Here is a 12092-nt window from a genome sequence, read left to right as displayed (position 1 = left end):
TAATTAGATATAAAAGTTAAATAGTATATTTACTTGTTAAATAAAATTGAACAAATTTAATAATATATACAAATTTTTTAATATTTTAATTTTCAAAAGCAATGTCCTTTATAATAATTTGAATATCTAAAATTAATTCTGATTAAATTATCTAAACATCTTTAATTCTATCAAAAATCATTTAAAAAAATAATATTCAAATATGATTATGTTATGCTGGTAAAAAAAAAATATGACTACATTATAACATAATCAATTGTAATTAAAATTAATTATATTAATAATTTTTTTATAATTAATTATATCCAACTAAAATTTAAATGAGCCTTTAGTCTTTTATGAATTGTTTGATTTTTCATTTGTTATTTTGTAAAAGATCTTTTCACTTTTCAAAAACTAAATGCAAACAGCTCCTTAGTCGCAGCAATTTTAATTCTCTTAAGGTTTCTTTGTGCCATGTCAAACTACTCATTGAAAATTGTAAACATTTCATTCACCGCAGGACTAGAATTTTCAATGTTTGAAATAAGTTATCTGGAGTCATGTTTATGGGCCTGTTTGGCACGTTAAAATTTGGAGACACGAAAATAAAATTGAAAATGGAATTCAAATTTATCCCATTTGAAATGTCATATTTTATAAGAAAAATGATAATAAAATTTTTTTAAAATCTATAAATAATAATTTAGTTCTTTAAAATATCATAATTTCATTTAAGTCTCTCAGAACTTTTCTGTCGTTAATAAATTTGTATAAATAATTAAATTGCCCTTGTTATAAATAAAATGATTCACAAATTTTATTTAAATAATCACAACTTTATTTCTTGTATTCGCAATAATGTAACATCAAATTAAAAATTTAACATACAAAATTATAATTTGTTATTACATTGTTGTAAATATAAAAAAAAATTATGACTATTTAAAAAAAAAACTTATAAGTTATGAATTGTTTTATTTCTTACAAGAATAATTTGATAATTTAAATAAATTTATTAATAACAGAAAAATCTATAAAAACTTCAATAAATTTATTGCATTTGAAATGACTCGTTGGAGGAAAATTCGACGGCTGATGTTGCTTGCCTCTGTTAATCAATTTCATGGTTGGGACAATTTTCTTTTCTTGGGATGAGGATATTTTAGTATTTTCATATTTTAAACATTAATATTGAATAAAAATAATTTCTCAATTTCATAAAATCCATATTCATCTCCATTTCTAGATCTATCTCCATCTTTATATCCATTTTCATTTCTATGTACCAAACGGAGCAAGGGATTAGGTTATAATTAAATTAAAATTTAAAAAATCAAATAATTAATTTTTCAATAAAATATTAGTTAAAACTAAATAAATCCTATATCTACACGAATTCACATGGAATACTATAAATCCACAATACATGCCAACTAAGTTAAATGAAATAACAAAAGCAAAAACACCTAACTGGACTGAATAAAGACAAAAATTTCCAAACAAATCAATTTTGAAAAACTTTGCAGCTTCAATATATATTTAAACAACAATCCGGTAATCATTACCCATAGCATGATTTCAATGTTTAGCTACACTACAACTTTTTCACTGTTAATTAAATATGCTTGTAGCTATAACATAATCATGTCAGTTCATTCACATCCTGCAAGTGAAAAATGAGTTGATAAAAAGAATTGAAATAAGAAATATGAATACCTTTCCAAATGCGATAAACTATCATTTGAATCTCAAATAACAAAAAAGAATGGACTTGTACTGATTTATCAATAGTATTTAGCATTTGATACAGGGCCTTGCATAAGATATTCTGGGAGACTGTAATATACCAACAAAACCTAGGTCCTAAAATTCAAAATTACATTTAACTTAGTAACTTTGTCATAAACTTTTTTGCAACTTGCACTGAAGAGTAAGGTCATTGAAAATTCCTTGTACATTTTGCCAGTGCTTTTGAGATTTGGGACGCATATTCCTTCTGATATAGTGACAATACAAGGTTAATCTCATGAAATCTAAAGAGAATTTCCAAAATATAAAATTCTGAAATGAATCCAATTTAACCGGTTAGAAAGAGACATGCAACTATGCCAAGGACGCTTTAAAAAGGTTAATATACACCCCGAAATGCCATGTCATTCAAACTCTAATAAAAATAGTCCAAATTAGATTATTTAAGACCCACATATTATTTTACACTTTCAATATTATTTTCACTTTACAAAGAACTAATATTTCTCTCTTTATCTCACTCCGCTAAATACTTGGACTGTTTTTTAGTGAAAGGAATTTAAATAACATGGCATCCCAAGAATAAGGGAATAATTTCTCCGCATTTTCATAAAACTCACCTTTCACATGCTTACATGCCTGTTTTTAATTTCATCTATCATTTATAAATTATATTCACCTCAGAACCTCATTTAAAAGGATTGTAAACTAAAATTGTTCAATCAAAGCTAAGAAGTACTGACATGCACGACTAACTTGGTCACTGGATTCTCTGAAGCAGCTTGTCAACCATTATTCTCTGCTGGACCCCACTCAATGACTCTGAGTTCATAATTGCATTGGCGACAATAATAGTTGTAGATGGAGATTCTGCATTAACCTAAACACAATTATGAAAGAACAAAAATATGGAATTAGTAGAGATCACTTGAACCCATTTTCACCAATTGTGAATATATATTATAAAAGTTGAATTTATTATACTGTTAATTTACTGCACACATTGAAATTTATGATTTTTTGTCTTTTATGTCACGGTCTTTCTGCTAATCTCTTCTTTTTTCAATTAAAAAAAAGTTTTTAAAACCCTGAACACATACTGAACGAGTGTTCTTCCCAAATCCAGCCCAAACAAAAATCATTAACAAGCATATACAGCATAAATGAATAAGCAAAGAGCAAAATATGAAACAGGGAATAGAGTATGATGATGTATTACCCAAACACGGCCATTTAAACCAACTGCTATCTCGAAGGACAATTTCTTCCCTAAAGCATCAAGGACTGGACATGTGGGTGAGCTGAGAAGCCTATAAACAACAGAGGATGTCAGCACCTGTTATCATTGTGCACGAATGACAAACAAAAAATTAAAGTTCTTACATTCTTGATAGACCAGTTGTGCATTCAAACATAAAGCCATCCTTTAGCACACCATATTCTGCTGCTTTTCCGCTGGCTAAATACAGAAAAAGAACAAAAATTTCAAAGAATTAAGTCCATAAAAATAACTAGAAAGAATTTTTTTTTTTTAAAAAAAGATATCTTCTGATAAGAGACCATGTCAGCCTAGTGCCCCACTAATCACCTACCATAGACGAAAGGGGAGGAAAATAACTGAAGTGGATGCTTTATGCAATGATGATGATTTGGGTTTTTTTTAAAAAAAAAAAAAAATTTAACTATTGATTGTTAGCAGTGAATCTTTCAAAAGTCACTTAGCTAAATAAGTGGGCCTCTATGGTTGTTTCTAGAGGGGTTTCCAACGTTTATTAGTTTAGTTCAGAGATATTTGCATGATATTTCTGATATTTATTAATTATTATGTATATTCAGCATTATAAATAGACTAGCAGGCTCAAAGGCTAGTCATATTGAGTAATAAAGTTCCCAGTTTGTTTACATTGAGATTCTCCTAGTATTTTGGCTATTAAGAAAGTAATAGTGAGATTCTTGCTCTCTTTCTCTCTTTTAAGAGTTAACTTCCCTTTTTATTTTCATTATCAGTTTCAGAGCCCTACTGATACATGGGAATTAGCAATAATAGGAGCAATTAGGAGGATTAAGAATAAAAGGGTGCTACGGGTATTTGGTTATATTCTCTATATATAGGGTCCTAAGGATGTAATGGGGTCTTTGTGAATGAAATTGCTATCTCTCTCTCTCTCTCTCTCTCTCTCTACCCCTATCAAAGGTACTAAGGCCTCCTCTCTGGACATGGAGGAGTTGCTAGAGATTTGATCCTCCGATCTTATTGGCAAACAGCAACAATGCTTTAACCTTTAGCAAGCCATGTTTGAAATTACCAACACTTGTCTGGCCTTACACTCTCAGGTTATAGGGGAACTCAAGCAAGCAGCTTCCTGCCTTGCACAGTCTATGCAAGCTATTGATGCTGATTTGTCATCAATGGTTGCTGACAAGTCAATCTTCACGGCAGTAATAGAGTTGTCCAAGCTGAAGCAAGAGACCACAGTGAAGGAGTACCAGTGGAAATTTGAAGCACTCTTGCCACACACAAAGTTACCAGAATCCACTGCTATCAGCATCTTCATCAATGGACTCCAGCCAAAGATCCGATGAATCATTCAGTTCATCAATCTAAGAACCCTTGCTAATGCAATGTCTTTTACTGATATTCAAGACACATATGGGTGGCAGAAGAAACATGACAGTCAAGAAGATGAATATATTATGAAGGCATTCAAGATTCACAAACAAGTAGCAAACAAGAAAGACAAAGACACGGACAAGCCAATTGTCAAGGAGTCTGATGTGGATTCAACACTCACCCTTGTTAATGAGGAGATGAAGGATGAATTGATAGAGATAGGGAATGTCGATACCCTGAAATCAGACAATGTCACTACAAGCATTGCAGAAGACCAAAAGAAGCACGATAGTGAAGAGATGGAGAAATGCAGAGCAGCAAAGAAGTCAAATGGTTCTCTGACTTCTTCAATTTTTGGCTCTCCTCTTCATGTGTGTCTTCTTGGCCATTCACTGCCGATGCATTTACCATTGAGTTGAGCACCAAAATTCCAACCATCACTATCACCTATGGTTATGTATCTTCCACAAGGTGAGAGATCATCACCATCAAAATTCCAAACAAAGCACCAAGATTCCTCAGCGGTTCAAATGATGCCATTGAAGTCTCCCTTCTACATTGGAAACTCGACGCCTACTGTCGTTGTCTCGCATGATTCAGCATCAATGGCAAGATACTTAAGATTCTAGAAGTGTTCATATCATTCGCTCACCTGCATAGTTCAGAACACAACACTAGAGAACGCTTTCGCATTGGCTTTGCTAGCTACACCTCGCCTTGGAAAGGTCCACCAAGCTCACACCGCAAGTCCTCCATTGTGTCTTCCTTCCACATTGAATCTTCACCACCCTCATTACTATTGGGATCTTTCTCACCACTCACCAAAGCCATTCATATCGTTCTTTCATCGATGGAGTTCTAACCATGATGCTGAAAAAAAGGACATTGATCGGAAGCCAAAGGCAACCCAAAGCAGAATCAGGCAGAAATATTGTTCTCGAGGTTGTTGAAGACAATGGGTCGAGTGGCGTTAGCAAAGAGATAGCGGGTTTCAGGTTTTTGTTGGAGGTTCTCAAATTTTCTCTAGCGGCACAAACAAGCTTCTGTGACAGCGAGTGTTTGCTCCAAGGGTCAATGTGTTCTGAGTTTCTAGGCACCCTCCAGGACCAAGCATGCCCTAGTTATGATTCACATGCCAGTCATCAAAACCATAATGAGGCTAATTAAAAGTGCTGTTAGGTTTTATTTAGCTGAGGTTTGGGCTTGTCAAGCATATATAGGCCCAAATTTCTTTGGATGGATGTGGGGGATGAAACCTTGTGGATTGCCATGATAGGCTTCTGGATTGAAGGACAGCTGCAGAAAGTCTGGGCTTTCAATGTCCATCAATTTTGTTTTTATTTTTTTTATTTTTTACCAAGTCATAGCAACTTCTAGGCTAGTTAAAAAAAAAAGTAGTCTTCTTTTAAATATATGTTTTACTTTCTGCTTTTTTTTTTTTTTTGATCCTTGAGGACAAGGATCTCTTGTGGGGGGAGTCTATTGATACATGGGAATTAGGAATAATAGGGGTAATTAGGAGAATCAAGAATATAAGGGTAGAATCGGTATTTAGTTATATTCTCTATAAATAGGTCCTACGGATGTAATGGGGTCTTTGTGAATGAAATTGCTGTCTCTCTCTCTCTCTCTCCTCTACCTCTATCACCTACCGACTTCATAATTAAGCATGAACCAAAAGGCATGTGAGAAATGAAAATACAAGGAATTGGATAGCTACCATCAGTGCAAGACAGTTCAGGATTTATTCCAGGGTTAGCTTTTACAACCCGCACATAAAGAAGAGTACCCACCTGAAAGGCAAAAGAAATCACAAAGGTTGCAGAAAACACAATAGACTAACCAACCAAAGCATTAATGATAAATGACAAAAATTGCCAAATCAATAGCATTGATGATAGATGACAAAAGCATAAGGCAATGACAAAAGTACCCGCCTGCAAGATGTAGCAAAAGGCAAAAGAAAGCACAAAGGTTGCAGAAACACAATGGACTAACCAACAAAAACATCGATGATAAATGACAAAAATTGCCAAATCAAGGGCTAGTCTACCATCTAAATTTAAGAAAGAAAACCAAGAAGCAAGAAACACATCATTTATTCTTTTATATTTTGTCCTCTTTTCTAAACACACAAAACACTTTTAGAAGAAAGTAATTTGGTTGTAATCTCTATATGCCAAAAATAAATAAATAAGAATCCAAAAGGGAATATAATGTCTCACTAAGAAATTAATTCTCACATATAATCTTGGTTGCATCCGAAGATATAACATAATTTTTTAGCAAGAAAGCTCAATTAATTCATTCTTTTAAATCAGCTAAATCATAGAGTTTTGGGCTGATAAACTAATTTACCCACCAAGCGTACATATGACAGTTAATACACAGCTCCCTACTTCAAAAGTAGATTAATTGATTTACACACCAAGCATAAAGCTCCACACAATGCAATTAGAGAGAATTCTCAGTTGTATTGGCATGTAACATAAAATCAATCTCTACACACCTCAAATTTAGGTATATTTCTTCTAGTTCCTCCTTCAAATGCAAGCACAGGCAAATATGCTATAGAAGGTCCTTTTATATCCACAAGAAAATTCTGCAAAATAATCAATTGATTATTATTTTATTGAAAAAATAAAGAAACTCTTGAAGTTAAGATTTTGTGGGATGAGGTCAAATTTCATGCATATATAAGAATGTGAAAGATGATACAGATATGAGAAAATTGGAACAGATGACTTTGAGCCTTGTCAAGAAAGGTAGAGGAAGACCGAAGAGAACACTTTTAGAGATTGTTGAGCAAAACCTTTTAATTAACAATATTTCTAAAAACTTAATAAATGAAAGAGCACAATGGTAATATATAATCCATGTAACCGACCCCACCTAATGGGATAAGGCTTCTTGTTGTTGTGAAAGATGATACAAAGGTAAGTCATCTTTAAGATGAGACAGAACTAAGTCAGTTTTATGTGACAAGAGATTGATAGAATTCAAGACAAGGAAAAATTATGATCTCCAACAGGAAAGAGAACCTTCATCCAAAAAGGCCACTCAACCACAAATCTAAAACATTGCCGGGTAATCTACTTTCCACTCATTTTTAGTTAAATTTCAGTTCTCCCAATATCAGATCAATTATGATTGGAACCAAGAAGTTTTCTGTATTCCTAAAAGTGATATAATTTGCTAGGTCTATTACAAGACTTCTTTAATCAAGTCAACTGAAAAATAAATAAAGGTAGGGAAAAATAATCATTTGGTCACTATAATTTTGACTCAATTGTAATTCAGTCTTTGAACTTTGACTTGTTGTAACTCCGTCTTCATAATTTTAATTCAATTGTAACTCAATTCTTAAACTTTAACTTTTATAATTTAGTCCCTATAGTTTTAACCAATTAAATATTGGTCACTATTTCAAAAAACAAAATTATAAAAATTAAAATCCAAAATGAGCATATAAGGAAACAATGGATGTGGCATCTATTGAGGGAAAAGTGGTAGAAAATCGTTTGAGATGGTTTAGCCATATACAGAGAAGGCCGTAGTAGGCACCGACGAGAAGAATGGAACAAATGGCCTTAAGCCGGAAGGGGAAAACTAAAAAGAACATTCATGAAAGCTATTGAATGAGACCTCTTAGTTAAAAATATTCTTAAAAGCATGGTTAATATAGGGCACAATGGCATCATTCAATCTATATAACCGACTCTACCAAATGAGTCAAGGCTTGTTGTTGTTACTGTAATTTTTATAATCTTTATAAATATTAAAAGGGTTTAGTAATTTAAAATACCAATCCTAAATTTTAACATAATTTTAATATTTATAATTTTATTTCTTAAAATATAGGGACCAATATTTTAAATGGTTAAAACTACAAGGATTAAGTTACAAGAGTCAAAGTTTAAGGATGGAGTTACAATCGAGTGAAAAATATAAGGACCGAGTTACGAGTTAAAGTTTAGAGACTGAGTTACAACTGAATCAAAAGTACAAGGATCAAATAATTAATTTTCCCTAAAGAATAACCACTGTTAGCATTTGGAAATATCCCTATCATCATTTTTCTTTTTGTAAAGCATTAGAAATATCCTCTACCAGCAACAAAGACTAATCACCTGTGAGTTAAGTTTGCTCTGTACACTCAACCACTTGCTTAAGGGACAAAATTCCCTAAACCCCCCCCCCCAAAAAAACAAGGGCCAAAAAAAAAAAAAAAACACTAACCTGAGTTGGTTTTCCTATCATCTAATCCTAATGTTTTTGAAGAATACATCATTTTAGTCATGGCCTTAACTCAGTTTTCCTTGGTCAAGACTAAATAAATGGCAACACTGAAGGACTATAATGATGGTGGTGGTATCCTTCAAGAACCCATGTGATAGTTTACTCTATATAGCACTTCCTTTTGGCAAATCTTGGGAGATAACATGCTTAAAATTTGCAGTCCAAAAGAAAGCCTCAAAATTTGAATCACACAAAATTACAAAAGGTAAGAGAAGAGAAATTCCTTACATCTGATCTGGCATCTACAACAATTCCAAGAATAGAATCTTCTACATGGGGCACATACTGTTCAACAAAGGATAATCATAAAATCAGAATAATGAAAAGAAGATAGAACTTTTTTCCTTGGAAGAAAAGGAAACAGTTGACTGCCAGTTGCACGTAAAAGAAAGGGTTAGTTTTCTGAATAGGAGTTAGTTTTCTGGCTGAATGCAAGTAATTACAATATTGGATGCAGAAGTTTAGCAACCATACATTAATACAGGCGTATATATAAAGAGTGGTGCACGTTATACACACACATACATATATAAACAAACCTTTAACCTGATTGTAGCTTCTAGTGGAAAGTCAGATTTTGACTTCCTAACGAAATGATATGCAACCTTTGACACTTATAAAATCATCTATATCCCCAATAAAGTTGAAATTTTGAAAGTATTCCTTTAAGGATATTTCTTCCACCAGGCTCAGGTTTAGCATTGTTTGGTCATGGTTATTTCACAAGATGCACATAGGCCCTTTTCAAGTTACAGCAAACCCATATCAAAGCTAAATACACTTGACATTTTGGCACAAGTTAATGGGTTTGGGACAGTGAAGAAAATGATGTTGGACAAAGTCAAAATGGAGAAGTTGTATCGATATAGTGCACATGCAAGTCAAAAAACGAGCCTTCACAGTTAAGACATTAATACATGGATACAACTAAAATAACATACCCTTTTCTGAGAACCTTCAACCCAATATTTATTAGGTTTTGAGAATCTTAGCCTGCCAGCCTTCATTGCTGAAATTGCATCACAATCCTAGCAAATACATACCACCACTAAGAATCAGTTATACCAAGAATTGAACAAAATGAGAGGGAAAAAAGAAGAATTATAGATTATTTCCTTTCTTTTCATGTCTTGTAGGACCTTGAATTTGGAGATTGGAAGATAGGGACAGAACATATAGGTTCATATTATAAGGACTGCTGGAGGTATGATGGATTGAAATTATTAGATGTAACTATCATCAGTTTCAATGACATGAAAATATAGAGCTAGTAAATAAAGCATCCAATCTCTCTATTTATGAATAAAAGAAGAAAAGACAATTTAACAATTTATAACATGTTTATGTGTGTACTATTTACTGTGTCTAGGTCCTCAGGCTCTAGCCAATAACAAGGGAAAAAAAAATAAAAAATAAAAACACCAACGTCACAAATAACTATAAATGTGTGCAGAGTAGTAAAATCTACAAATAAAAACTCAAGAAATTAAAGGACCCATGTAAAAATAATGTTTACATTTGATACAAGACGACTTTGAAACCTTCCCTGAAGACTTATAGTTATGCATCCAAAAAATAAATACATTCTCATGCTTTATCAAATGATGACAGAAGAAATAATGAGAAGGTCATCTCAAAGACCAGAAACCTCATAAACTTTAATCTTAACGATAAATCCAAGAAGGAAAAAAATAAAAATCAAACATCAACTCATTGCTGGTCAGACAAGGAAGATTCTGTGAAACAAAACATGTAGCTTATTTCAGCATATTTGCTAGTTGTGTGGGTGCGTGCGTGCATGTCTATGTAGTGTGTACATTACCATGAAGCAGATACCCATGCCCCCTTGAAAAGTGATGACCAACACACACTTATCATTCTCATAACTGCATTAAGTATTAGAAAACCAGAGACTTGCCTGGTATAGACCACCTCCAAGCTTAATTGTTTGGTTTGACATGGTAGAGAGATCAAGAACCACATCTCCAGGAACCTATAGAACAATTAACAGGAAATACGGATAACAGTGAAAAAATGCACTGCATTGTTTTTTAGTTACACGAGAGGTGGCTTAGATCATTATTAAAATGAAGGCAGGAGAAAATGGGTAACACCAAGCACTCACCACTAATTGGTCTATCAAGCTTGTGGATAAAGTAGATGATTTATTTTCCATCGAATCAAATAAAGGAAAGATGCACACCGCCTCTTCAGAAGTTCCAATAACTCTTATTTCTACTGTAGACAACAAACAGCAAGCTTCTTGTTACCACATAATATCAAGGAGGGGATGGGGATCTAGTATGTTAAGAAACTTGGGGAAAAAACCATAACGGCGACACAGGGTACAGGTGTGCAGCAGCATATTTCAACAAGTGTAATGGAGCAAAGGGCAAATAAATGTCTCTGACACCACAACAGAGTACATGAAAGCTTCCAAAACAGGATGTCAACATTATGTTTTGAAACTGGATTACATGATTTAAGAAACTCAACAAACTTATAAGATAACTTCAAAATCTATACAATATATGATCTAACCAATACTTAAGACAATCAACAATGGGAAAAGTCATAATAAATGAAACCAATTACCTTCAAAATCAGCAGCCTAAGTTCCAAACAAGTAGTAAGTTAAATACTCAACAAGAGTAAAGGATTTATTTTTCCAACTACTATCTAAAACATTGTTTGGTTTGGTCTCTGAGAAAATAATGCTACAAGAGCTACTCCGCCTCTCTTCCCTCTTTCCTTCATTTGTAAATCACTGTCTCAAAAAGCTGTTCCCTTTTTTTCCACATAGATATATATACAGTACAAATAATTGTTAAACCTATAGACTATCCGAGCAACTGAGCATTGAGCAAAAGAGGGCAAACAATAGGACAGAGAAAATGTATCAACCTGATCCTAGAAGATTCTGCCCGAGAGAGTTAACATAGTTAACGAGCGATATATGAGTTTATGTTTCTGCAGGGCGTTGGCTGCTGCGTTGTGCTGAGAGACCGAGCGAAAGAAGCCCAGTGCTACGGCTTGGGAGCGACGGCGAGGACTCAGATGGCGAAGACGACGGACTCACGGCACGCTGCGTGTGCGAGAGTGAGATTTCAGTGGGGTTAAGGGGTTAGAGACCACGCACGAGCTGGAGGCTGGGCGTTCCTTTACTTCGGTCTCTCTCTCTCTCTCTGGGAAAATTATATTAAAGGGTCATCATCTAAAACGGCGGTCTTTTTTGTTCCAAATTTTTATATGAAGAATTAATAGGCATTTTAGATTTAAATAAGAGTCTATTTTATTCCCGAACGTTGGAGACAAGCTTCATCTTTACCCTATTTATTAAAAAATTAAAAATCAGATTGATTATCAAATTAATTGAGGCATTGATTTATGAGTTAGGCGGAAGTTAAATCTACAACAAATCTGTCATTATAAAAATAATAAAAATTAATTA

The 12092-nt window shown here is 33.3% G+C and overlaps 1 protein-coding gene across 2 annotated transcripts; it reads right to left on the bottom strand.

Annotated features, from left to right (window-relative positions):
• Positions 1-1735: 1735 nt before the first annotated feature.
• Positions 1736-11847, bottom strand: LOC129284367 (uncharacterized). Of its 2 annotated transcripts, none has more exons than XM_054919826.1 (11): positions 11546-11847; positions 10767-10879; positions 10560-10634; positions 9583-9669; positions 8870-8926; positions 6852-6944; positions 6063-6135; positions 3115-3190; positions 2951-3041; positions 2488-2611; positions 1736-1978 (listed from the first exon to the last, which is right to left on the bottom strand). In XM_054919826.1, exons 2-10 carry the CDS (start codon positions 10815-10817, stop codon positions 2492-2494), a joined length of 723 nt encoding a protein of 240 aa, XP_054775801.1. In that variant the 5' UTR covers positions 10818-10879; positions 11546-11847; the 3' UTR covers positions 1736-1978; positions 2488-2491. The 2 variants fall into 2 exon arrangements, with proteins under 2 accessions (XP_054775801.1, XP_054775800.1); XM_054919825.1 differs by having other exon boundaries at positions 2475-2611; positions 11546-11845.
• Positions 11848-12092: the final 245 nt, after the last annotated feature.

Source organism: Prosopis cineraria, unplaced genomic scaffold (assembly GCF_029017545.1).
Source record: "Prosopis cineraria cultivar Desert tree isolate PC_DT_omini unplaced genomic scaffold, ASM2901754v1 PC10, whole genome shotgun sequence".
Classification (NCBI taxonomy): Eukaryota; Viridiplantae; Streptophyta; class Magnoliopsida; order Fabales; family Fabaceae; genus Prosopis; species Prosopis cineraria.
The sequence above is the reverse complement of the archived record's forward strand: the minus strand, read 5'-3'. Positions and strand labels throughout refer to the sequence as shown.

Bases quoted from the DNA above. Each gene is read 5' to 3' on its own strand.
- LOC129284367 (XM_054919826.1), bottom strand. From the start codon at position 10,817: ATGGAAAATAAATCATCTACTTTATCCACAAGCTTGATAGACCAATTA. The intron at 3,191-6,062 runs GTAGCTATCCAA...TTCTGTATTTAG, and splicing joins TGAACTGTCTTGCACTGATG to CCAGCGGAAAAGCAGCAGAA. The intron at 3,042-3,114 runs GTAAGAACTTTA...TGTTGTTTATAG, and splicing joins ACAACTGGTCTATCAAGAAT to GCTTCTCAGCTCACCCACAT.